This window comes from Taeniopygia guttata, chromosome 5 (genome assembly GCF_048771995.1).
Source record: "Taeniopygia guttata chromosome 5, bTaeGut7.mat, whole genome shotgun sequence".
NCBI lineage: Eukaryota > Metazoa > Chordata > Aves > Passeriformes > Estrildidae > Taeniopygia > Taeniopygia guttata.
This window is the reverse complement of record NC_133030.1, coordinates 59682173-59709522: the sequence shown is the minus strand read 5'-3', so window position 1 is coordinate 59709522 and position 27350 is coordinate 59682173. Positions and strand designations below refer to the sequence as shown.

General features: G+C 44.5%; 1 protein-coding gene across 1 annotated transcript in view; it reads right to left on the bottom strand.

Annotated features, from left to right (window-relative positions):
* Positions 1 to 26812, bottom strand: part of RTN1 (reticulon 1) — a 122506-nt gene extending 95694 nt beyond the window's left edge. Inside the window, 1 exon segment of the mRNA NM_001374748.1 lies at positions 26046 to 26812. Coding sequence (NP_001361677.1) covers positions 26046 to 26196 — 151 coding nt within the window. The 5' untranslated portion in view covers positions 26197 to 26812.
* Positions 26813 to 27350: the final 538 nt, after the last annotated feature.

Here is a 27350-nt window from a genome sequence, read left to right as displayed (position 1 = left end):
ACCCTCCTCCTTCTCCTGTCCTGCACTGTGTCTCTGTTGCTTTCAACAGCCCTAGATTAAAGAATTTCAATTTTTTAGTAGCAACAACTACCTGGAAATTTTGGCTTCTGGTTGCAAACAGCATGAGAAATGTTCTGGAAAATGTTAAAACAAAGTTATGGCAAATATACCACGTTCTTCAAACACCTCCAGGAGCTTTTCCTATCATGGACAGGGAAAATATTCCCTTGCTGTATTTACTGGGATGGTTTTTGATGCCCTCAAAGATTGCCAGGTCAGTGACCCCATGCACATTACAAGGTACTGCCATGTGCCATCCTGGGACTCCCCCTGGTTTCACTAAGAGCAGGGACAGGGGAGAAGGTCAGAAAAAATGCTCCTTCTTCAGAACTTTGGGTCCACCTGTGGGATGTTTGCTCTGTTGGGGTTTCGCCATCAATTTCAGCATCTCAGTGTGAGCCCACATTTCACAGCTCAGTATCTTCTGAAGGATACCCCTTTTCACAGTTTATTTCCAAACACAGAAACACTTTGGAACAGATCAAAAGAAGAAGCAGAAATATTTCTGAAACTTGTTCATAGCCCTCGAGACCCATTTATTTTTCCTAGTTTATCCTGAAGATGCATTTAACTGTCTGTTGAGCCCCAGGTGTTTGCCTGAATGGGCCAGGAAGGCCACACAAACCATGTTCACAGCTGCAGAGCAAATCCTCACATCCCACCCAGCAGCACATGCTTTCAGCTGGAGCCACTCCCATAAGGAAAACACCATGGTACTGGATGATCTGGCAGGATTTTTATCATTCAGTAGAGACAGCAGTAAATGTTATGCTTACAACAATGTCCCTGAGCCCCTGCATGGGAGTTTTTATAACACATTATAACAGCCAAAAGTCAAGCCTGTGCATGGTGGTTACCTTTCCATGCCTGGCACACGTGTTCTCCCCGCCACCTGCCCAAAGCACCGGTCCAGATTTATTTAGCACATCTCCCTGTCCACTCTCAACTGGCCCCATCTGCTTCCCAGGAGGAGCTCTCCTCTGCATAACCCTGCCTGTCAGAGCAGATAAGGCTGCTCTTTGTGCTGTTCCCCACGAGACAGATGGGAAGGAGTGAAGCAGGAGGCATCTCAGACACTCTGTCGTGGTGTCAGCAGGGGCTGGCTGCGATGGGCTGGTGGAGATGGGGCCTGTCTGACAGCAGGGCTGTGCAGCCAGCAGGGACCACAGGGACCAGCAGGGACCAGCAGGGACCAACAGGAACCACAGGGACCAGCAGGGACCAGCAGAGACCACAGGGACCAGCAGGGACGAGCAGGGACCAGGAGGAACCACAGGGACCACAGGGACCAGCAGGAACCACAGGGACCAGGAGGAACCACAGGGACCAGCAGGGACCAGCAGAGATCAACATGGACCAACAGGGACTCTGTGACTCAGTTCCCATGTGGGGAGTCACAGGAGCAAATAAAGGGATGTCCAGCTGGTGCTCAGGAGAGAAAAGGAGGCAAAACCAAGCAAAGTGAGGTTACATTCCCCAGCAGGAGCAGAACTGCTTGGTTGCTTGCAAGTAGGGCAAGCTTGGATACTTGGGGTGACCTGCAAACATCACATCTCCTTGGAAATGGCCTGGAAACCAGACCACATATTAACTCCTACTGTAACAGAGCAAAGTGCCAAGGGCTTCATTTTCCTACTCAGAACATAAACAAAGGACATCCCGGCTCAAGTGTAGCATTTAAAAGAGGTGGTGTACACTCCCCAGCAATGCACCCACCCAGCTGGTTTTATAGCAGGGAGATAAGTATTCCTGCTCCCAGCTAGAGAGAAGCTAAACTAGAGCAGTTGATGGCCTTCAGATTTTATCCATCCCAGTTTCATAACTAAGGGATATAGCTGACTAATTTCTCAATTTTCAGATTAGAGGAAATTCAACCCCAGTTTAATCGGCTGCTGTGAGGGGTCAAGAGACAGAGTAACTCGTAAACAGTGTGAAATTAATGAAAGTATTTAGCATATTGTGCATTCAGTTTTCCATGCCTGCAATCCAAAGAAAACAGAAAGGAGTCCAAAAGCCCTCCAAGCAATTGCCAAATGTGTTCTTGGAAAAACCAGGCAGCAGGGGAAATTCAGCAAAGTGCAGATTATGAAGAATTAGATTCACCCTTCCCAAGGATAGTCCTGGGACAGAGAAGGGTTTTGGAATGAGCCTTTGCCAATCCATGGCCCATCTGAATTCAAAGAATGAGAGAAGAGACCTCAGTGGAGCTCTGCTGGCTTGCAGTGGCTGAGGGTCCAGATCTGCCACTCCACATGTCACCCTTGGCACTCACAGCAGGGCACAGCCCATGGGGTGGCAGAGATGTTGTACATGTCATTGGTCTTATGGAGAGCTCCAACAGAGATTTTTCAAAGCAACAACAGAGAAGCCAAATTCTGCAAAAAAAAAGAGGTTGTAAATATCTGTGGTAAATATTTCTTCTTTGTTTAGACCTCCTTTCAAAACACATTTAGAGCTTAGCAATAGGCTTCATATTTTTTCAGGATTCAAATAAATGTTTTCATCCACTCCACCCAGTTAAGGGTTGCTGGAGTTTCTGCTGTGAGAAAAGACTCTATTTTGTGAGGATAAATGGCCCAGCAGATTGTGTTTGGGGCAGGCTGTATTAGACTACTTAGGAATGAAGGCTCAGCAGCACAGTTTGACTTCTGGAAAACTACACTTAGGAAATAAATGTTATTCAGCAGGGCTGCACACCTCACAGCTTCTATAAACCAACAGCAAAGCACAGCAGAGTTTTCTGTCAATACCTTCACCCCTCTATCCTACAAACCTCTGTGTGCCATTGCCATCCTCCACTTGCTACAATTTCCCATTCTCTCTCTATCTGAACATCCTGCTTTGCCTCCACATCATCTGGAGCTCTCTCATCCCCACTCTGGTTGTAGTCAGGTGGGGCTGGGCTCCTTCTCCAGGCAGCACTGACAGAACCAGAGGACACAGTCTGAAGTTGCACCAAGGGAAATACAGCTTGGATATTGGGAAAAAGTTTTTTACAGAAAGAGTGATAAAGTTCTGGAATGTTCTGCCCAGGGAGGTGGTGGAGTCACTATCCCTGGGTGTGTTTAACAAAGCCTGGATGTGGCACTGGGTGAGGTGCTGGGGCTGGGTTGGACTTGATGATCTTGAAGGTCTCTTCCAACCTGGTGATTCTGTGATTCTGGTGGGAATACCCACCCCACATCACACTCTGTCCTCATACCACAGCATTCAACAGAGGGAATTTCTCCTCAGAAAGTCAAGGCCTGACTAATGCAAAGTGGGCACCACTTTGAGCACCACCAACATGTCCTCAATGCCAGCAGCTACTGACTGAAATTATAATGGTGCTTTGTTTTTCCTTTCCCGCCTTGCTCAAGAGTTGCAACAACCTCAGAGTGAGCAGAATAGCAGAAGTGCACAATGCCCATGGAAATTAGGCCAGAAAATAAACAAGCCAGCCCACAGCAGGAGAGATGTGACCAGATATTCTTGCTCTTCTCCCTTTGCCTTGGTCCAAACCAGCTGATGTGAGCTGGGACCCATCATGGTGCAACTGGGAGCAGCAGATTCATGGCCAAACCCTTTTCCCCTGGAGAAATCAAGACTTCAAGTGTTAATCAGGTTTTCCACCCATGAGCTGATAGCCCAGCACAGGAGCAAACATCAGCACTTTTGTCACCACCTTGCCCTTATTCTGTTATCACCACCCCTCCGCACAAAACGCTGCCAGCAAAGAGTGCCAGCTCCAAGAGAAAACCATTCCTCATCTCTGAGGATGGGGAAAAGAGGGACAAAGACAGGAGAAGAGATGTGCACAGAAGAGGTGGCTGTCCCCATTCCAATTGCCCAGTCAAATCACCTCACAGAAAACTCATCCCTGCACCTTCACATTTCTCCTTAGTTTCACCCCAGCTTTTCACTCCTATAAAACAAGAAAAAACCACTCCATTGCCAGATTATTTCTCCTTGAAACCAGCAGCAGCATCACCAGTGCAAATCTCTGCTTTACACTGTTAAAAATTGGCCTTTGTAGCACAAATAAGGGATGCAGGAGTTCCCTGCTGCATTGCCAGAATTGAAGAAGGCTGAGATTTGGGGTCTTGATGGGTGATTGAGTGAAAAGCTCACATGTGATAAATCACGACATCTGGAAGTTTCTGCCATATTCAGCCAATTATTTTAGCTTAGAAGAAAGATTTTGTTGCTCAGTGGTTGTGGCAGACTGTACTGCAATTTATGTGCAGTGTCTTTTCCCAAGCTGACTTTTCATAAAAGTAATAAGTAGTTTCCGAAGTGAAAGGAAATGGCAGGGAGAAAATTGAACACCTGGGATTTAATAAAAACAAGTTTTTATTTGGTTTGTTTGTTTGTTTTCCTGAGGAAAGTGAAAATTCTTAGTCTCAGGAAGAAATTCATGTATTTTATTTCATTAATTCAGTCTGTGAACCAGAAAGAGTGAAGGGACTTACACTGCAGAGCACCAGGGAAGGCAGCTGGGTTTGAGAAGAAACCCAAGCCTTTTGTTGCTGCAGAAATGTCTCGAGGGCCAGCAGCCAACTTTTAAAATAGCCCTAATTACCTTTATAGCTATAATGGGAAAATAGGTGGAACAGGTCAGGAACAGTAGATAGAAAAAGAGTAGAGAGAATGGTGATAAAGCTGAGTCTTAAAAGTCAGAATTACAGAAAAAATCTGGCTGGAGGGGACCTCTGGAGGGCTCCAGCCCAACCCCTGCTCAAAGCAGAGGCATTTCAAAACTAGCTCAATTTCCCTTCTATCCACCCCTGGCTGAATAGAAGGAATAACCTCTTCTCTCAGCTCCCTGGCTGAGCCCACACTGCTCATTCCAGCCCATCTTACTGACCACCAGAACCTCTGCGCCTCATCAGGCAAAACAATTGCACCACGTGTTTGCAACATACCCAAGTATGTTTGAGTGAATAAATGCGTTACTCAGATCATGCTAGCAAAGTTCTGATGAATTTTAGACTACTGAAATCCAATTAAAACCAAAGAAAGACCCTAAAAAGTTCTAATTTATTGTAAATGCAGGTGAACCCAATGAGAAGAAGTGACGATGTCTGACTCAATTTAGAAGACTGAATTATTTTTTTATTATAACTGTGCTAAAATACATTAAAATACTATATAAAAGGAGGATACTAAAACTACATACTACTTTGTTGGACTCTAACACAACTCCTAACCCTCTCGCTCGAGTCCAGCCCCAGGTGGGTTGGATTTGCCATCAGGTTCAAACAATCCTCACCAGAATCCAATCAAGCACTCACTCCAAATAAACAATTCTCCAAACACATTCCACATAGGAAAAACAATGAGCAGAAATAGAAATTATTTTCTCTTTCATTTCTCTCTGTGCACCTCTATGAAAAATCCTGAGAGTGAGAGAAATGTGCTTGCCACACTAATTTTATTCACTGCCTGAGTAGGAAGTGATTTGCTTTCAGTGCCCTGTAATGCAGAGGTTTGATTTTCTTTCAGAGACCCATGTGGCACCAAGGACACGGAGCAGGTAGGTGACAGGAGGGTGACTCAGGGCTGGAACAGGACAGCAGAGCCTGGAGCCCTCCCAGGTGTGTTCACAACACCCACAGCTCTGCCATGTCCTCTCCTCAGATCCCCCAAATATGAGGCTCTCAGCAGGTGGTGTTGCACCTGGAGGTCCTTAAAATGTGGAAGCATTTTGTATTGCAAAGGTGACATCCAGCATCCTCAAGATAGGCTCAAGAAACCCCCAGGTGGAAAATGGCAAAAGAACTTCTCTAAATTCCTCAGAAATCATGTTTTTGCCCCATGGCACAATGATGTTAACTATAGCCCCACTCAAATCACAGCATTTGAATGTCAGGCTGTAGGGAAGTTTGTATCAGCATTGCACACAATTAAATGAAAAAATACCCACGGTTCAGCATCATTTTAATATCAGGTTTTATAAGTTTAAGACCATTAGGCTGTGAAAGAAAACACAAATATTTTGTAGAAAACAAAACAATTTGTTGTTATAGCTACTCAAGGTTACATAAAATGCATATTTTCCCTTCTAAGTGGAGAAAACAATGATACCTGAAAGCCATAAAACAGAAGTCTAGGGATCTGTTTAAAAATTTGATTTTGTCCTTGGCTTTTCATGGTGGTTGATGTGGGAAAGTGTATTCCTGCAGCTGAAAACGTCTTTGAGGTTACCAAATCTCTCAAGCAAGAACTGCACCACCAGCCACAAGCAGAAATAAAAGAAAATTATTCTAGTCAACGCCACCCTGCTACCAGCTCAACAAGATTTTACTGTGATGAGAACATAAGCTAAAATCTTCTAATCATTAAGTGGCCAGAGTTTGCCTCTCTAAATAAAATCCTTTCTGTAACAGGGATTTAGCATTCCCAGACCAGCAACTGGGAAAAGATTTGGGCATTCCCAGAACTTCAAAATCTTAGGCCATTTAGGCTGAGTCAGCAAAGCAGAGAATGTCAAGATTATTTTAAGCATGCACAGAGTTCTATTTGAGACCTTATTTTCCTTCATACATACAGATCTGTAAATATTGAAAAACATGAATATTGGGTCTTCATATTTTATGAGAAAAATACTGGTCCAATCAAAAATGAAACAACCATCTGGCACCATACATTCCAGATGTTTTCCTAACCATTCTCCATTTTTATTTCCCAAACATGAGATTTCTGTGTACTCGAAGAACTGCCGTGATCCCCTCTTGTTTATCTATGCCCAGCTTCAGATTTCCAAGCCTGTTATTTCTTTTTTCTTTCTTAATCTGTCATTCCTTTGGTCAGTGAATCTATCCAAAAAACAATGTTGTGTTTTGGAAAGTATTTGATTTTGATTATGTTTGTTGTTCAAGGGGTTGTGGCTGGCTTGGCAGTGTGTTTGAAGGGACAGTTTGTTAATAATTTAAACCAACACACAGACCAAGGAATTTTGGAAATAACCATGCCACCACAATGAATTTACAATATCCACTTGAGCTGGGAAACAATCATTAGTGTTTGGAATGGTGGAATAATAGGTGAAACAGAAAATGGCTGTGTTGTATCGGTGGAGTCACTTTCCAAAGAGATAATCTCATTTTTGTACTCTAGTAAAAAAAATCTGTGACTTCAGCAATCAAGTAGGTCAGGTATCCTGGACTGGTACAACTGTACTGAGCTTTACAGTGAAAAAAAATTAAGATTATTTTTCAATCCAGGCAGGTCATTGACTCTGTCTTACATCAGCATCAGCCTTTGCTGCTAGGCAGAGGGAAGATCACATATGTCACGTTTTATATTCATGAAACACAGCTTTAAATCAAATAAAATGGTACTTTAGAGAAGACTTTCCTAAAATCTGATGTGGCTGTGTGCTTTAATAGAGTCTTCGGAAAACACAAAGGTTTTTTTCCCCCAAACTTAACAAACAAACCTCCATGAGAAAATTATCACGCAAGCAGTGTACCACAAATTGTAAAAGCAACCCATCTCCTCTAGCTGGAGCCAGATGACCTTTTAAGTGCCTTCCAACCCAAACCTCTCCATGATTTTTGGAGATCTTTTGATCTCCACTAATGCTGGATGCAGGATGAGACCCAGAGACGGGCAGAGGATGTGGCACTGGAGCAGCTATATTGGAGCTGCAACACCCACTCTTGTTCTGAGGTGAGAATTACAGCCACCCTCATGCCCGGGAGAAACCTAAACATGCCAGAAACACAAAAATCCCCAAGATCCCAACTTACAGCAGAGCTAAGAAAGCAAATGGATCAGCCTTTCCTGAAGAGGATTCTGACTTCACCTAATAAAATTCCCACATGCTGCTGCCACCCAAGTGTATCTCACAAATGAATATTAATTTTTTTTCTTAATTTTGTTACAGTGGAGATGATACAGAAGTGTGAAGGAGAGGATTTAAAAGAAATGTGGATGTGGCACTTGGGGACATGGGTTAATGGTGGCCTTGGCAGTGCTGGGGGAATGGTTGGGCTCAATAATCTTAAAAGTCTTTTTCAGCCTCAATGATTCTGTGATTCTATGACTCTATTGTTCTATTACACACTTTAAAATAGCTAAACCTATGTATCATTTTTTTGTTGGTACTTGAGAAATGACTTTTTTCTGGCAAAGAAATGTTTGCCAAGGCCAATGACAAATGTGTTATGTATCAGCACTGAGAGAAAATGAGCCCTGAAATTGGCACAATCAAGTGTGTATCAAGAGATGTGTTTGCTCATGCCTCCAATCAAGGATCCTCATTAAATAATCATGTGACTCATACAAGAAGCTACAATTAAGCAGCACAGCTCACACTTCTAAAATTCATGAGCAGTCCACAGAGCCCAAGCATAAAGGGAGTAATTTCCAAATTTGACTCACAAGTTAGTCTGATGAAATGCTGTTTTCTCACCAATATTAGCACAGTTGGGAAGGGGTGCTATATTTCTCCAAACAATACTCATTGATTATTTCCTTGCCCTTTCAGAATCATGGAAATTTTTTACTTGAAAGAATTGACTAGAAAAATTAATTTCTATAAAAACTGAACTTCTTTTTTTTTTTTTTTTTTTTAATTGAATTAAAACTGCTTCAAAGCAAATAAAAAACATTGGAACCAAATGTTAGGTATTCCATATTTCAACTCTTTTTCTCTGATGGCCCTCTTATTGCTTTCACTGCTTCATCCCAGGTATGTAAGGGATACCTTTCACTATCTCAGGTTGCTCCAGGCCCAATCCATCCTGTCCTTGGACACTTTCAGGGATGGGGCAGCCACAGCTTCTCTGGACAACCTGTGCCAGGGTCTCATCACTTTCACAGTGAAGAATTTCTGCTTAGTATCTAGTCTGAATTTCCCCTCTTTTGTTTTAAACCCATTCTCCCTTGTCCTACCACTATCTGTAAAAAGTCACTGTCCCTCTTTTATATAAGCTCCCATTAAGAACTGGCAGGTCAGTAAACTGTAAACCTGTCAGAAAACAATCATTCTCTTACTGAAGTAAACTATCAAGTTTGTTTCCACATTTATAAATGGATTTCTCCCATCTTCCTTTTATGTGTGCAACCTTACTAATTAAATCAGTTTAATAAGACTGTAGTTGCTGTATCTTTTTCCATTTCCTCCTTCCTTTCATGCAGGCACTATGCTCTTAGTATCCAACTATCATCTGCACACTTTATCTTCTATAATTTCTCTCTGCTAAGCCTGCATTTACTAAAAATCCTTGTTTTTATTTTGTGCTGAAGTTTGCTGTTTGTCCAATTTTCTGAATGCTAAGTTGAGATTTGTCTGCAGGAGTCAATTCACCCACTCCCCCTAAGGAAAGCTGGGCTTTCCCTGCAAAACACACATAAAGTTATTTTTCTCTAAGAAAATAAATAATTACCATAAAAAGACACTAAAACACAAAAATATCAGCCATTCCTACTTTTCTGTGACTTGTGGTTGATGCACATTTTCAAAGAGGAAGAGAAGCTGCTGGTTTGTACCAGGTGGGAACCAAAGTAAGATAGGAAAATAAAGCATTAGTGTATTTTCTGCTGCCATCCCTCACCTCAGCTCATGGATTCACCAAAAACAGGGCCAGAAAGACCTGAAAAACCTGTTTCCATCTCTGGTCCCAGGCAGCAGCATCGTTTCCTTTTGCCATCTAGGTGATGTTCCTCTGCACTGCCCACTCCAGCACCTGGGCTAGAGCCACCACCCATCTAGCAACCTGTGTTTCTCTGTCCCACAGTCCACATTCTCCCAAGGTTTTTTCCAAATGTTTAATCTGAATGTTGCAGCTGAAGCCACACTCATTTCTGGAGATTAGGTTGAGTCAGGCTCTTTGACTGGGTTTTCATTAACTCAAAGTATTTAGAGACTGCTCTTGTTCAGTGCCCCAGTGATTCTCACTTTCAGCTTAAACAGAATTCACAGAATTCACAGAATCACTGGGTTGGAAGAGACCTTAAAGATAATCAAGTCCAACCCAGCCCCAACACCTCAACCAAACCATGACACTCAGAGCTACATCCAGTCTTTTTTTAAATACACGCAGGGATGGTGACTCCACCACCTCCCTGGACAGACAATTCCAGTATTTCCAGAACCAGAACAAGCCTGGTTCTTTTAATCTCCCCTCCTAGACTGTATTTCCCTGATCCCTCTGGTCCCTCTCCTCTGGGTTTTGCTCCTGATGTGTTGTGCTCCAGACCAGACACCATGCTCATCCCCAGGCCATTTATTGCATCTTGCACATAAAAACACATTGTTACATCTCAGCCCAGCATCTTCTGTTTAGCAACAGCAAAGCAGCACAAAATTTACAGCCTGTGGTGGTTTGGGTTTGGCTTGTGACCCCCAACACCCCAATCCTTCCCTGATGGATTCATCTGGGGTTTTCCATCCCATGTTTAGGAAGCTGGATCTCCCTGCTGAGCTTCCCTGTCCCTGCATCACCTCCTCCTGTTTATTCAGAATGTTTATAGAGGTGGCCAAAGATCATTCTGCTTTTTCATTGGCTTCCTTGTGTTTTCCCAGTGCTAGATGTAGGAGCTGGGAGAGCTCAGCCAGCCTCCAAGGGTCTGGAGAGTGAATCCAGCACACGGGGCAGGTCCTGCCTGAGCCCAGCACTCCTCCAGGTACTACTCACATGCTGAAAGGCTCAACACAACTGTCTCTGCTTTGAAGAATGGGGATTTCAAGTCCTTTCAATTGACTAAAAGAAATTACTGAGAAACAAAAATGCATGCAAAAGCTTTTTTTTAAATGCAATTATGTTAATTGCTCCAATTGAACAAAGGGTGGAGGGAGATGGTTTTGCAGGCAAACTTCGCCTCCAGATCTTGTGAGCACAGGAGACTTGGACCAAAAGGCATCTGCTGAATTTATAAACTTAACCCCCACCACTACATCCCTTCATAAACTGGTGAGAAATCCATTGCTTGAGAAATCCATACTCTTGAGAGTAGTTGGGATTTCTTTTCTTGCTATCCATTTTCCCCTCCATGCTGACTACCCCTCTTCCCTGGACCGACACACCTGTGTAATTTACACAGTTTTACCCTTCTGCCCACACTGATTTCTAGTGTAGCTCATTTCTTCTGTTAGTTTTACCAAGCACCAGGAGCAAACCCCCCTTTCCCTCTCAACTTTATGTTGGACAAGGTTAGAAACCAGCTTCTTTACTTAATCTTCTCAGAAACTGGGTTGTGCCTGGCACAGCAGAGCAGCTGTAACCAAAAATCAGAGTGAGCAATTCTGCAGATTCTTTGCTCAACGTGGTGCTTTGCTCACATCTGGCTCTCTGTTTCTAAAAGTTTGGGACACCTGGTGCTGGAAGCAGGCAGGAGCTGAAGATTCCTGGTAAGATTTGGATTTTACCTGCCCTAACAATCGCTGCCATCCAGCTGAATGGGACTGAAATTGGTTGAAAACTTCTGGAAAAGACTTTTTTTTTTTTTTTTTTTTCCCTGAAAAGCTGACTAAAACAAGCAGCACAGCAAATCTGAGGGTTGGTGTTGCAGCTCCAAGTTCAGGATCAGGAAAGGGAACCTGATGGCTCCTAAAGGCTTCACTTCTCAATCCTGCACTGCTTTCCTGCTCACACAGTCTGAGAAGGGGAGAGTTTTCCAAAAGGAAATTCTTGTATAGAGACTGAGAAAGAGTTTCATTTGCTGTCTTCCCTCACTTCAATTCCCTTTCTTGGCATCAACAGGCAAGTCACATTTTAAGTGAGTAAAGAAGGAGCACTATATAATGATGTTGACCTGTTGGAATGAGTCCAGCAGAGAACACAGGTCTGGAATACATCTACAAACACAGGCTGAGGCAGTTGGGGATGCTCAGACTGGAGAAAAGAAGGCTCAAGGGATATCTTAGAGCCCCTTCCAGTGCCTAAAGGGACTCCAGAAGAGCTGGAGAGGGACTTTGGACAAGGATATGCAGTGATAGGACAAGGGAGAATGGCCTTCAGATAAAGGAGGATAGGTTTAGGTCAGATATTAGGAAGAAATTCTTTGCTGTAAGGGTGTGAGGCCCTGGCACAGGTTGCCCAGAAAAACTGTGGCTGTCCCTGGATCCCTGGAAGTGTTCCAGACCAGGCTGAACAGGGCTTGGAGCAACCTGGGATAGTGGAAAGTGTCCTTGCCCATGGCAGGTGGTGAAACTGGGTGGTCTTTAAGACCCATTCCAACCCAACCTATTCTATGATTTGTGAATCTATGATAATTATTTAAATCCAAGAACCCTGGGCAGCTGCTGCCTTCCTCACCACAGCGCTGGCAAAGTCATCTGCCAAAAGGAGAAAATAACCTGCTTGGTGTTACAGCAATGAGATGGGCTGGACCAGGAGGCAATTTCATTTCCAGTGGCAGAAAACCAAGGTCACAACCCTGTTGAGTGCATTAAATAGATGCTCACAAACCCTGCTTGCTGTTGCAGTAGCTCTCAGTTTTAATGGGTATTTCCAAGCTCAGAATAAAGTGTGTTTATGTCATTATTCTTCAGACAGAAATGTCAAGGAATAAGTCATAAATGCAGAGTTGAAATTAAGTACACTGATCACAGTGGTTTGTGTTATGCCTGACATTACCTAGAAGCTGAGCTATTGCAAAAGAAATTCTGTCCTGTGGGAAAAAAATCATATTATTTTCAATTTTCTTTTCATCTCAAATGAAGGGGAAACAGAAAACCATTCTATGGAAGAGAAAGCTCCACAGGAAAAATGTCTGGAAATGTTGAAACACATTGCTTCAGCAAATCTACCGAAGTCAGTAGAGCAAATAACACAAGGTGTTCCCTCTATTTTTTTGAGCTGAAAGGGTGAATGCCTTTGTAAAACATAACTAAGGATCCTCAATATTAATTTAAAAGTGATAATATGCAGGAAAAAAAAAAAAACTATCTTCAGGAGCCAAGTAAAAATAACTGGCCTACATTTTTTCAGGGGAGAGGAATGACTTTTAGGAGTCTCAGCCTGAGAGGCCCTGTAAACTGAGTCACTGATGATGAAGCCAAAACCTGTTTGGAGAAGCCTGGGCACTGCCTGGGCCTCATCAGACCCAGATCGAGCTCAAATGCAGCTCCTGGGGGCTGTTTGTAAAGACCTTCCACCATCCTGTGGATCAGGAAAATAGTAATAAAGGGACCTTATGCCTCCCCAGAAGGCAACCTGAGGAACAGCAGCTTTGTCTTGCCTTATGTGCTTTTCTCCATCTCTTGGAAAGCAAAGGGAGATGTTGGCAGAGAGCTGGCCAAGGGAAAGCAAATAGAAACACAGACATTATACAGCAAAACTCCAAGCACAAGTCATGCCAAACTCCTAGTTCCAGTCAATGCCGAGTGGCTTATGGGCAGGGAAGGGGAAAACTTACTCAGAAACTGCTGGAAGATGTGGCATTTCCATTTCCAAGATGTTGCTGATATGATGAAAACTCCCCTTTCTGCTCATTTAGCACAGCTGGAACATTGCAAAAAAAATCAAACCCTCCCTGTGATTTTTTTTTTTTCCTTTTGCAAATCAGCACATTCTGCAGCACAGTTTTCTTCCCTTGGCAGGGAGGGAGGTGTCGGGAGTTACCATCCAGCTGTGGTGACACCTTGTAGGAACAGTCAGAATAAATTCCTGAAACCTTTATTGCTGAAGCTCAGGCTTTGGCCAGTGTCTCAGGGGGACTGTGCCACTCTCCAACAGCTGCAGGCAGCTGTCTGCAGGCTGAGGTGGGAAACCATGCACCAGGTTTTATGCAGATGTCAGACAAAGTAGTAGAAAATGAAGCAACTAAAGCTGCACTTCTGGGATCAATTCACAGAACCATGTAGAAAATTGGTCACCAGCGCAGATCACGTCAGAAATTATCTTGATGACAATGAAAAAAAAAATAAGCTATTCTGTACATCTTCCTACTCTTTAGGGTGCAATCATGGCACATCTTCAGCATTGCTATTAGCATTCCTCCACCAAAGAAATCCCAGCAAAGCACTGAGCTCTCATTTTCAAAGATAACACTGGAAAGCTTCCCAGATTATATATTTTCCTCTTTAATTTATACCTCTGAGGATAATGCTAATCAAGGATGCAGTGGAAGTGGTGAGACATCCCCGGACCCAGGCTGATTTATTAACAGTGGTTGCATTATTCTCACTTGGAGAACAACGTTAGCATCCCAAGATTCCATAAAAAAAGCTCCTGCTTGCTGGTAGGTTATCAAATACAAGCTGACAGTGTACTTGCACAGCAGATATGCATAAGTGCATTGCACAGTATGATTCATCTGCAAAACATCCAGCATGCTAGAAGCTCAATTTAAAGTAGGTTAGAAGAACAATTCATTAAAAAGCAACAGCAGAGAAAAGGGGGAAAAAAAAGAAGCCCAAACTCTAAAATCCCCTCCTGGGAATGGTTCACTCCTCAGTCTTTGTTCAGCCCCCTCTCCTCATTTTTGAATAGAGTTTGGATGGCACAGAGAGGGACAATGTAAAAATATATGTAGCTAGACAAATATTACAAATGCCATCTTGAAGGCCTTGGCAGATCTACCAAATATTCCAGGGATTATACATGGTCTGCTTAGCACGTTCAAAGTGGAGGGAGATTGCATTTATTTCACACAGCATTAATCCCCAGGCCTGTCCCCTCAGCTCTGACCTGAACTTCTACTACACAGCACCAAATTATAAAGGCTAATGTCAAAAGGACTTTGAGGGGAAAAAAAATATTCCCAAAATGGCAACTGGTTTTTACTACAGTAACTACTCAGATAATCCTCCATAATCTCCAGTGGTATTTTTTCGGGTAGTGGGGAAAAAAAAAAAAACACAACAGGAAAAATGTACATGATATGGCAATTCTAAAATAGAATAAAGAACTTTGCAGGCTGGAATTAGTGCTTTTCAAATTGAATTTATGTATATTTGGAATAAATGTCTTCCTATAAAAGGAAGGGTGCTTTTCGAAACAATGCTGCCAGCCAAGTAAGGTGAAACATGAATTGATCTGAGAATAATTTGAAAATATATGCACTTATTTCTAATATTTCACTATTTTTATTAATACTATTTTAATCTGGGAATCTCTTGGGGAAAGGGTTTTTTATGTCTGATGAGAAATTTCTAAAAAAATTTAAGTTTCAGGAAATTTAGTCCTTTCTCCTGGCAGCAGAGGTAGGTATTTTCATAGGCAGAGGTCCTATTTCATCCATGTAAAAGTAATCCAGGTTTTGCTTAATGACTCCACATCTGTCCATGCAATCAATTAATTGCTTGTGTGACTTTTCAGTCCTGTGTGTGACATATCCTCATTAAACACCCACAGAACTTTTTACGTGGAAAAGTAGATACCACCTAAAACACTAAGAATCTACAAAAATCCTCTCTTGCAAGCAACAAAGGTGCTACTTACCAGCCAATTTGCTATGAGGATTTCTTAGTCAAAGTGATAAATAGAACTACTGCCCAGGGGTTCTAAACCCATTTTATTATTTTATTCTATTCTATTCTATATTTTATTTTATTTTATTTTATTTTATTTTATTTTATTTTATTTTATTTTATTTTATTTTATTTTATTTTATTTTATTTTATTTTATTTTATTTTATATTTTTAAGATTTTATTTTATATTTTATTTTTCCCATCAGCAATGTGTTCAGAGCAGGTGACTCCTCTGGGATTTTAACTCTCACACATCATCTTAGAGTGTCACCTTTGGGCCCAACACCTTTTCTACAAGCCAATTAAGCTCTGAGAATCACAAATTATAAACAGCAACTTTCAAGATAACCAGGAAATTCTGAGGAATCAATTCTACAATTCCATTCCAGTGATAATTTGCTAGAGCAGTAGAGAAATCAGCAAGTACATAAATGCTGCATTATGTCTTTTTTTAAAGAACTGCAAAAGCTGCAAAAGAGAGGAATCAGCCTCAGCTTTAGGTTAGCCCTACATCAAAGGCAACAGTCTCAGTTCAAATTTAGTGCACAGCAATATTGCAGTTTAGAGTATTTGCTCAATGATATTTACCAAAGCTATAAACCTTTGTAATAAAAGGAAAAAAATACCAAAAAACCCCCAACCCAGCAAAGTGCCAAACATGCTACATCCCTAGAGATGAGCGCTAAACAGAGGATGGAAAACTGCAATATACACATTTTTGTAACTTCCATGAGGAGCGGGAGAAGACGTTTCCCGTTTCACTAAAATCACTCTGCAAAGAACAAATGGCTGCTGCTGCTCTCACAGCTCCACCTGCCCGGAGCAGCAATTTTCATCCCCAGTGGGTGTTGCATCGTGCTGAGGTCACCAGCCATGGAAACACCACGAGATGGAAAACGTCTCCTCTGCGCGGGAGCAGCCAGCGCATCGCTTTTTGCCCCTGCGTTAAGGACATCAAGGGAAAGAGCCGATTAATTAATTAATCCCAACTGATTGGGATTCAGACCCCTCCGTGCTCCAGCAGCCAGGGGAGAGCTGAGGACTGTGGAAGCTCATTCCTCCTCCCACGGAGCACACGGAGTGCTGCTCCACAGATCAGGGCAGGGATGAGACGCTGATCCCCTGACGGAGCCCAGGCCTGGTTCAGGGGTGGCTCCGTGTGGTGGAAAAGTCTCTCCTCCAACCCGTGCTTCCATAGAAAACTCAGCAGTCTCTTGTTGTTCGGTCTCATGGTTGTTTAGTGCAAGTTATCTAAAAGATTTTCTTCTCAGACTGCTGTGGTTTGCTCACAGCTCAGGCAGAGGCATACACACACCCTGACATCCTCTCTGACTCCCGACTGCTTCTTCTGTCCCCCTGCCCAGGGCTGCTGCTGTCTTTTATATGGTACATCACGTGTTACATGTTTATAGTTTTCCCCCAATGCCTATTACCTATATTAAATGGTGCTTTTCTACTCTAACCCAATCTGTGAGTGCCAACATCACCAAGAGCATGGAGGTAAGGAAGAAGAAAGAGGAGAAACAGGACAGGCCCAAATCCCTCCATCTTAAAACATCTGACCCCCATGTACAAAGCAAAAACCCCCCTGTACAACACTAAAAAATTCTTCCCTCTACTTTATAACTACTTCTACTATAATATCTAAACTTTTCTGACTTCTTGCTCTTCCTGCAAAGTTGGTAAATCATTCCATGGCTCAAACCCAAAATCACAGCTGTTTCCAGCTGCCTGCCAGGGTCTCAAATGCTTCTGACCTGGGCCTGGAACCTCCAAAAATGTCTGAGGGACATTTTGAGTTCCAACAATCCCCAGCTCTGCTGGCTGCAGGTTTCACCTCCCAGCCCTGGCACCTCCAAAAATGTCTGAGGGACATTTTGAGTTCCAACAATCCCCAGCTCTGCTGGCCGCAGGTTTCACCTCCCAGCCCTGCCCTGGCCTCGGTGCCTCACACAGGGAGAGGGATGCATCTGACCTGGATACAGGTGAACACTTGAACACCTTAAATCTGGTGCTGGCAGATTTAAAGCAACCTTTAAGTTGTGCTCAGGATCCGGCTCTTTGCCTGCCCAGGAGCTTGGCAATAAAATGATTTCCAAGCAGAGCTGCTCTGCTGGTTACATGTGCACCAAAATCTTTGTGGGGTTGAGGGAGTCCCCACCTTCCAGGGATGCAAAATTATATTTGTGGGGGAGTAAGACCCTACTTAGGGGAGGGATTAGGCCTGTGAATGGCAGAACTCTTGCTGATCATGATGCCTCAGGTTTTAGCTTTTATATTTTTCATATTCTCTACTGCTTTATTGTGTACTTCTGAGCTATATGAAGCTAGGGGACAGTAAGCTCTCTCCACAGAGCAGGCAGACAAAACAATTCCTTCTCTAGCTGGGGACCAAGGACAAATGATCCAAATCTCAGGCCCAAGAGCAAAAACAATGGTGGATTCAAGAGTGAAAAACAAGAATGGGATAAGCTTCAAAAGCTAAAGCAGTAACTGGACAATTAACTCCAATATGCAAATGGAGCAAAACTGATAAAAGTGTGAGACTCTGTGACCAGCCATCCATTTTCTGACTATTTTGGTTCATCTTGGGTGTAGCCCTGGCTGGGCTCTTGTGCTGCCCAAGGTGGATCCACTGAGGCCTTTTAATAAATCCCTACTTTTTTCTTTAATTCAGTCTAGTCTCTGTTCTAGGTCAGCCTTCACAAGGCATCAGTCAGAACCCTTAAATGCAGTCTGTCCCTCCAGCAGTTCTTCCACAGGTGCCCCTGAGTGTTTTGGGAGCTGTGTGGAGGAGCCCAGGCTCAGCAGGAGGACATCAGCAGAAACTCAGATGGCTCAGGCTGCCTGCAGCCCTTCTGTGCACAGCTGTGCTGCAGAGCCTGCCCAGGGTGAGGATTTTTGTTTGGTCATGCAGCCAGTGACTAATGCAGTGCAGGGAAAGCTGGGGATGTAATTTGGATCTGCATTTGTGGCTTTGAGGGCTCTGATGGGGTGATGGAGCACCCAGGGCTGTGTTTGGGCTACAAAACCCTGGCCAGACTCAGTGTTTCCTCCTTCTCAGCCACAGGGCTCACCCAGGGGCACTCACATGTGCACCCAAGACATGAACTGACAATCTGGACAGGAAAAAAAAACCCTCAGAGATGAGAAGACAAGATCCTGAGGGACTGGAAGCAGGAAATTTTCCAGCCTGACAAATTGCCCCATGCATTTGCTTTTTACTGGCCACAGTTAATAAGTCCCTTCCATGTCTTTAAAGCTGCTGGCAATAAATCAGCTGCAGTTAATAAATTCAGCACTGCTGAAAAATAAGACATAACTCATGTCCTGAATGGCACAAAATAGCCTGGAGCTGCCATAACTGCAGGTCTGCAGCATCACCCCAGTGCAGGAAGCATCTTCCCTGCCCCATCAGCTCCTGCAGCCCACTGCAGCCCTGCATGCAGGATGGGAGCCACTGCTGAATGAAATGAGGGAGATGCTGGGAGTGCTGCAGCTGTTAATGGCAATTGTGTCCAAATCCTCTCTGAAGAAGCAGCTACCTCTCCTCACACCAGAGCTCACCATAGCAGGAGGCTGTATCAGGGGCAGGCGACTCATCACAGCAGTGAAAGAAATATGCAAGTAACTCCTTTATCAGCTGTTATTTAAATCAAGATGGGAAAGCCCACTCTTAAGGAATATTAAAGCACAAAGCCAATGTTTATGAGGTAACACCTCAATATTTGAAAGTGACAGGCTTATGAAGGATGTAGTAATTTCCAGCCATTTTTATTCTCACCCAGAAGCGCACAACAGATCAAAATAAACAACAGCAACATGATTACGATTTTCATTCTAAGTTTTTGATCTCTTTAAATGTTAATTTTCACAGTGCTGTAATGAGATGGGTAAGTGCTGGTGCTTCCATTTTACATGCAAGCGTCTTGAAGCAGTCTGGTCTAATGTGTAATAAAGCCAATTTATACATTATATATCTTCTACCTCATTTATCCCTAAATTAAACAAAACATGCTCACCTTTATGCCTATGCTTAAGACAATCCTAATTTTAATAACAGTTAAGAGTGTGCTTATGTTCCATAAAATTAGAATCCTAAATACTTCACTGAAACAAGGTGGACTGAAATAGGTGATTAAGGTCCTCTCTATTTCAAGCCTTGCCTTGCAGGTGAGTGCCAAGAATTTATTCTCGCTGTTGAAGGTACGAGGTTTCTTGGAGGACTAGACCGACCATAAATCAGAAATGTCTTAAAAAATAAGAACACTAAATGGGAGGTGTGCTCCTGAGTGCTGAATCATGCCAACTCTACAGCTTCTCCTAAATTAGAGAACTAATTACAAATCATGCTTCATTATTTGAAACATGGTTTGCTGTGTGGAGGCCACCTTCTCTTTTGAAAAAAAAAAAATAACCCAAACAAACAACAAACAACCTAAGAAAAACAAGAACCCCCAGAATTTTTTAAGCAGTCCTGATTTAATGTAAGAGAATAGCACATGAAGGACAGACATAAATGCTACATTAAAAATAAAAAATCTTAGTGAGTACTTGGCCCATTTTACAAGTACCAACTACTAAGGAGGGAGAGTGAGGGAAATTCCAAAAAAGTCACCCATTTAAAAATCTCCATTCCCTGTTGATGATGTGGACCTGCAGCACAACTCCTTGGTTATTTCAGGAACTTTGAGCTCAAACTCTTGTGCATTAAATAATGAGGTCTCGGGGTCAGCTCACGCCTCAGGACTGAAAGCAGAGCCTGACTCTAGTCCTGAGCATCCTGGGCCAGTCCAGGCCACGCAGCCAGGCCAGGATCCCTCGTGGCAAGGTGTGTGAATGATGAACAGACCTGTGGGATCTGCCCAGACCTTCCTGGGAGGGTTGAAACAGGGACAACATGCAGGCTTTTCTGGGGTTGCTGTCCCCAGACAGACTCATACCAGCACAATACAGGTTTTATGGTAAAAATAAGGCATAAGATGTGGTATTGAGCGGCATTTCCAGAGCTGAAGGAAAAAGGAGACAGATGTGCCTCCTGGGACCCTTGTAGCAGTGAGAGATAATGAAGCACCCAGCCCAGGGGAGATTCACAGCCCAGAAAATACTGCAACTCACAAAATCCAACGCCTGCAGTAACTGGGACATCCAAAGCCTCTCCCCTCCACACCATTCTCCTCCTCCCCAAACTCTCCCCCTCAGTTCCTCATCTATAAATAAAACATTTCATTACTGAGTGATGAAGATTAAAATAAGGCAGGTGAGTCACTCTCCCTGGTACTACTTTGCTCTTTCATCAGCCTCATCCTCTTCCTCAACCCAGTTGCAGCCCTGAAGGCTGAAGAAAATTCATGAGTGTGGCAGTAAGAGCAGACAGAACTATCTGCAGCCCTGTGAGGAGCAGGGAAAAACCAGCTGCATTTTGATCTGTGTGGAGTTGGGAACTACACTGCTGCAAAGATTTTATACCAGGAGTTTTAGGCAGATCTGAGAGCACCCCAAATGCAGAGCATTTCTGGAGAAGCCCAAAAGGAGCCATTGCTCTGACTTTACCCACATGAGAATGAAGGATGGTACTTCAACAGGATTTTTTTTTTTTTTTTTTTTGATGGCTAACTGTGGTCTTAGGCTATTTTTTCAAGCTTCATGAGGATTACAAGAGCAGAAAGAGCCAATAAGAAAGCTGCTTTATTTCTGTCCCTCTGCAAAATCTGCTTGCACTAACAAAACACCAGGGAATGGGGAGAACCTCCACCAAGTGATCTCTGTCCCCTTCACTCACAGCAGTAGATCAGAAGTTGTGAATGGCTAATCCAGACAGCAGAGAAAAAATAAATTCAATTCTCTAAATCAGAAAGGACTAAAATGTTGATAATAATATTGACATGAATATATATTCTTCCAAAGCCAGACTAAATCTGGTGGTTCAATCTGAGCAGGATTGCCTGGCAGTTCAGGACACATTTCCAAACACCTGCTGATGCTCCCCTGTGTCATGCTTAGGTCAGTGAATCCACCAAGACCTTTCTACAGCAACTTGGAAAATTAAGGTTGGTGGCTTAGAGCAGCACATTGCTATGGATTTTTGGGGAGAGGGAGATCTTCCTAGAGCAACACCTGGGAAGGGGTGGGAAGGCCACAAAGAGCCAGTTGTCTTGGGGAATCTGCTGCCTTTGTCCATGATCTGACATCCCAAGAGTCAGTGCCCAGCCCAAGCAGTGCAGACATTCATGTCTGTGCCTACTTCTCTCCAGCCAGGTGAACCACGGGGTTCTCAACCTGCCTGAAAACCATCAGAAATCTCTTTCATGCTGAGGTGCAAAGCTGCCAGCAGCTGGAGAGGAACCATGAACTGAGATTCACTGGTGCAGCACTATCAGTGAAATTGAGGCTTATGGCAGGAGCACCTCACTGCAGAGGGTTGGGTTGGTGGGTTAGCTCATGCTGAGAACATGTAGGTACACAGCACATGGCTTCAAACCCAGCCTCTACAAATCATATGAATTAGAAAGGGGTTTTGAAAGGTCTTTACTTAAAGCACTGGCATTACAGATTGTCCTCATCATGGAGCAATGGGAGCTAAAACCCCTCACGGTCTTCTGTCTTATATCTGCCCCTATCAGAGCATGAAACACTCCTGGGGTTTGGTCTCCCACTGCTCCTCAGCAGGCAGAGGCTGTTCCCAAACTCATCTGCTGCACCCAAGCCGCTTTGAGTCCCTCACTGGCACACACCAAATGGGTGCTGCTACTCCCAGGGCTTCCACGCCACTGAGGCACCCCAGGGGATCCCAGCCAACCCCTGGATGCTGTTCCAGAAGGGTTCCCACAGGCCATATTCCCCATCCCATCACACCCCCATAGCCATGTCCCAGTTATTCATGCCATCCCCTGTGGCACTGACCTCCTCTCCTTTGGGCAGCTGGACCCCACACATGACCTGACTTTGGAGGCAGCTGGAAACGGGTCAGGATTTCCAGGGATGTCCTGACTGCTGCGGCCTGTCTGACTGCCTGGAGTGAGCATGAGCTGGCAACGCTCTAATCTCAGGGGCATAACACCACCGATATATCACCCTGCAAATACCCACCCATGCACCAGGCTGCATGAAATTTCCTAGATCCTTACACAGGAATCACCATTTGTGTGAGTTCCTGGCTTTTCCCTGCTATTTTTCCCCGAAGAACATGTCCAGCATGGACATTGTACATTGTACAGTCCATTGTACCATTTTGTCATTTCTCTGGAGGAAACCATATGTATTTATCCTGGGGAACGCCTGTTAGCCTGTGTAATATTTTTGGAAATAATTCCTCTCAAGGGATTTTAATCACTGTTGGTGCATAAAAATAAAATAACAGAATCTGTGACCAGATGGTGTGTTGGGTGACATGGGGCTCTCTTCACCAACATGTAATTCCTCACCAGCCCTTCAGGACCGCTTCCCTCACCAGTCCTTGCAAGAGCTGCCTGCAATGTCCTCTCACCCTGAACTAAATTCATTTTTGGGAAGGAGGAAAACTTTGAGGCATTTGAGGAAGAGAGATATTTTCAGCAAAATTCAAGGACCAAGGAATAAAACAAGAGAAACAACTTTATCCCTGACCAGAAGCTACTGGAGTTGATCTTCATTGGAGGCCTGCAAGAGGAGAGGCTGATGTGGGATCTGCAGCTCCCTGTTGCCCTGACTTTGCTTGAGAAATCTCTGAGCTTTCCACTCCTCGTGGGAATTTTTTTCTGCAGTCTCAATCACTGCTGATTTTGGTTGATCCAAAGAATGGGGAGTGAAATCCATTGCTTTTCATCATTCAGTAACCACTCACCAGGTTTTGACACAAAGCCAGCTTGGCTCAAAGCTGGGCCCACAGCCAGCTTGAAAATATTCCTGAACCTTTCAACAATCCCTGGCTGGTTTTCAAAGTTAAAACAAAAGCCAAGATCGGGGAAAGTTTGCAAATTTTTAGGTTGTATAAGAAAATATCTGAACAACCTGTGATAAACTCCCCCCATTTGTTTTCAGTTATTTTTATGCTGAGAGAATCTTGCAGACTCCAGACCCTGTTCTTGCCTCAGGAAGCATAACCATGGTTTTCACCAAAAAAAAAAAAAAAAAAAAAAAAAAAAAAAAAAAAAAAAGGACCGGTCTGACAGGTGTGGAGGAAGACACAGGATGTGCTGGGAAGCTACCTGAAAATTATTCTGTCCAATTCACTCTTGTTTGGATGGATTGCTTCTTGTCTAAAGTGTCCCCAGATAGCCCATTGTGTCAGGAGTGTTTGAGTTTATGGCAGACTATGGCAGTGTTGTAAAAAAGCTGGAGCTGTGCATCTCCTGCTGGGTCCATTCCTATGGCTTAGGAACAGGCAGGAATCTCTCTCTGAGCAGGAGAAATAAAGAGTTCTCAGAAAAGCTTGACAGTTTCAGATATTCAACAATATGACAGTCTTCTTATTCAGAAACTTATGAATACTTAGTCACACAGAGAGAACAAGGAAATTATTTAGTTCCCCCGGTGAAGGGGGCGGGAGTCGTGGCTCTCTAGGTAGTGTGGAACAGAAATACAGCTGCTGCAGCCACAAACAGAGGGAGACTGCAGGGCTGCACTGCCTGGGATGCTGCTCTGTCTGCCATGGTCGGCCAGACACGCACACAGCCACACAACTGCTCTTTATTGGACAGGGAAAACAAAATGGGAAATGTTTAAAGCACGTTACTAGTCTTACGGCACTGCTGATTTGACAGTCTGGGAGTCCACAGCCAGCAAACACCAAAAAAATATCTGTATCACTCACTTTGCCTCCACCCTGCCACAGTTTGACACAAGCAAACACATCTAAAACCCCTTTGCAGAGGATTCGAAAAGCTAAAGATTTTTCTTTTCATCTTTTTCTGTCTTTCTTCCTTCTTTCCTTTTTTTCTCTTTTCTTTCTCATTTTTCTTTTCTTTGTGTCTCTCTATTCTGCATTCTCTAAGTGTAAATCTACAGCCACATCAAGCCTGAAGAAGCCTCCATTAATTGCAAGCAGTTGCACAGTGTTTCCATTTAATAGTGATTTACACCGTTTAAGAGACCACCCCTCTTTGTTCTGTACGCTAAGATTCAGCAATGCCATATTTTTATCCATCAGTGAACAACAACAAAAAAAAAGCTCACAAGATTCCTTTCCCCTCTTCTTTGTGTCATTATATGGTTGAGGCAGCCCTACCTGGTGACCACAATCCTGCCCCTCTTCACACACACTCCCAGAGCCTGCCATCCCCAGCCCTCTGCCTCCAGTAGAAAGTCACGTTTCACACCCCAACACTCAGCTCAGCGAATGAACAGCACATCAGCAGATCAGCTGCCTGCCCAGAGCTACAAAACAGCAAAACATTTCCCACATCAGCCGAGGGGTGTTAGATCCTGTTCTACCCCTGAGCTCAGTCACATCCAGCAGACAGGGGAACATCCGTGTCGGGAACACCACGGGCACCGACGCACACCCAGACCCCACAAAACGACGCGTGTGGGTATGAGCAGAGCCAGCTACTCTTTGTGCTGATTGACTGGAGGGGATTAGAAGGGACTCAGCCCAAAAACGCAGTTCCTAATGCTCCTGCAGCTATTGCATAACAGAGATCGATTCCTGTCCCGAGCCCTGACCCTCAACTTACTCAAGACAAGTTTAATGCTTCAGGCTCTGTAATGGAAACATCTACTTCTCAGTGAGACAGGATGTATCAGCTCCCCCAGGGCTGGGGTTTCTGGCTGTTTGGGTTCTCTGACAGACAGCAGTGGGAAAGAAAGTAGGGATTTGTCCCCAAGGATGAAATAGAATCATTTTCCCCAAAACATTGCTACCTGAAGCTATGGAGAGCTGAAGCCTCCTGAGGTTCATTAACAGATATACACCTGCTATTAATACATCTACTAAAGAATGCAACCCCAAACCAAGGGAAATTGAACACATCCCAAAAATAAACTGAAAATCAATGAACCTCCAGACCCTAAACTGAATGCACCTGAAGTCAAACACACCTCAGTGCTCCAAAGGTGGAAAACACAGCAAGCAAGAAGTCCACAAAAAAATGAACAAGTCCCAAAAGCATGCACAAAATGTACAAACACTTCAGAATCGGCACTCCATTAAAAGCTGCGTGTTGAAATAATAAGTGACCATGCAGGAATTCCAGGCTCACGGGGGATAGCTGAAGTAAGTCCATTGAGATCTGTCACTCCAGATGTGAACAGGTGTACAACAAATGATGACAGATACACATCAACTCAGGTGAAATCAAATGCCTTTCAACATTTGCCTGAAATCTGGTTGTCTTGTGCCTAACAAACTGCAAACAGCTTTAGGGAACTTGCCTGTCTCCTGCTTCCCCCCTCCCCCACATCAGCAAAAAATAACTACTTGCAAAGGCCGCAATTCCTCGTTATTTTCTCTTTCCCTCCATGCGCTCACTAACTCGTTAGCAATGTTTCCAAGCAGCCAGGCTGTGAGGAAAACAGAGGCAGCGTCAGGAAGGAGACAACCGGGAGACGCCGCTGCTAGGGCCCCCTTTGTTGAGCATCCCTGGGTACCCCTCGCCTTTTACCTGGGGATGCAGTCGCCATGGAAACGGGCGGGTGTTCCCTGGCGGAGCCGAATCCCGGCTGCTCCCGCTGCTCAGCCCCGTCTCCATCCCGCGCCCAGTGCAGCCCAGTGCCCGCCAGCAGCAGGTCCTGGGGGTCCGGCGGGGCTGCCATGCTGAGCTCCGGCTCTCGGGGGGCAGCGGAAGGGCTGCGGTGGCCGCCGGGCTGGGCTGGAGCTGCGGCTGCGGCCGCGCTGGGCTCTGGCCGGCTGCGGGGACCGGGAGCCGCCGCTGGATCTCCACTAGCGCTTGTTACGCAGGTGAAAATGGCTTGTTAGTCGGAGCCTTCCAGCCCTTGCGTCACCCTGTGGCTGGCATATCACAGGGCAGGAATCTGCCAGCCGGGCTGCCGCTCTCCCCCGTTTAACTGCTTCAGCAGGGTGGGCATCGGCTTGTGCGGGTAGGGGAAGAAATGCCCCCTGGCAGGCAGGCAGGCACACGCCTCCCTCTCCCCTCCCGCAGCCCCCCTCCTCCGCATCCCTGCGCTCAGAGCATCCCGCAGGCGCCGCAGCCGGGCACGGCTCCTCCCGCAGCGCCGGGCTCGGCCGGCAGGGCTCAGAGCTCTCAGCGAGCCCTAAAACCCTAAAATCGACCCGTTCCCCCCATCTCCGCCAGCCCCTAACCCAGCGAGAGAAGCCGCGCTGGGTTTGTTTACCCGCTTGGTTCCTCTCTGTTTGCATGATCGCAGCTTATTGGCACTTGTCAAAATAAACTCGCAGCAGGTGTCTGTGTGCCTTTTTTTTTTCCTCCCTTTTTTTTTTTCCTTCTCCCTTTTTTTTTGTGCCGTTATATTTGCTTCCTTACCGCCTCACAAAATCATGTGTGTGTACCGGGGCGATGAGAAATGTCAGAGATTTTTGCTGTCAGTGAGAGCAGCAGCATGAGATACAGCAAAGGTGAAAGCACATGGCAGAGTCTGTGCTTTCACAGAATCTCTGCTGCTTCTCAGGTGAACTAGGAACAAGTTTCCTTGCTGTCCTTTTACAGAGGAGCAAATGGATCCAGGTAACGGGTATGGGATCATTCCTGCATTGCACAGCATTCTGGCACAGGCAGATCAAGGAAATAAATTCACTGCCTTGCAGAAGGGCCTCTCTCTTGTCATGCGACAGGTCAAGCTGCAAAGTGGACCATAATTGCCCCAGCCAGAAGATTTCATTCCCACTGGCTCTCTGCCTGTTGCAGGAGTGGATCTCCAGCTGTGATCTGTATGTCCCAGCAGCCCTGGGCAGCCTACAGCAAGCTTATGCTTGGGTTTGAAAACTGGAC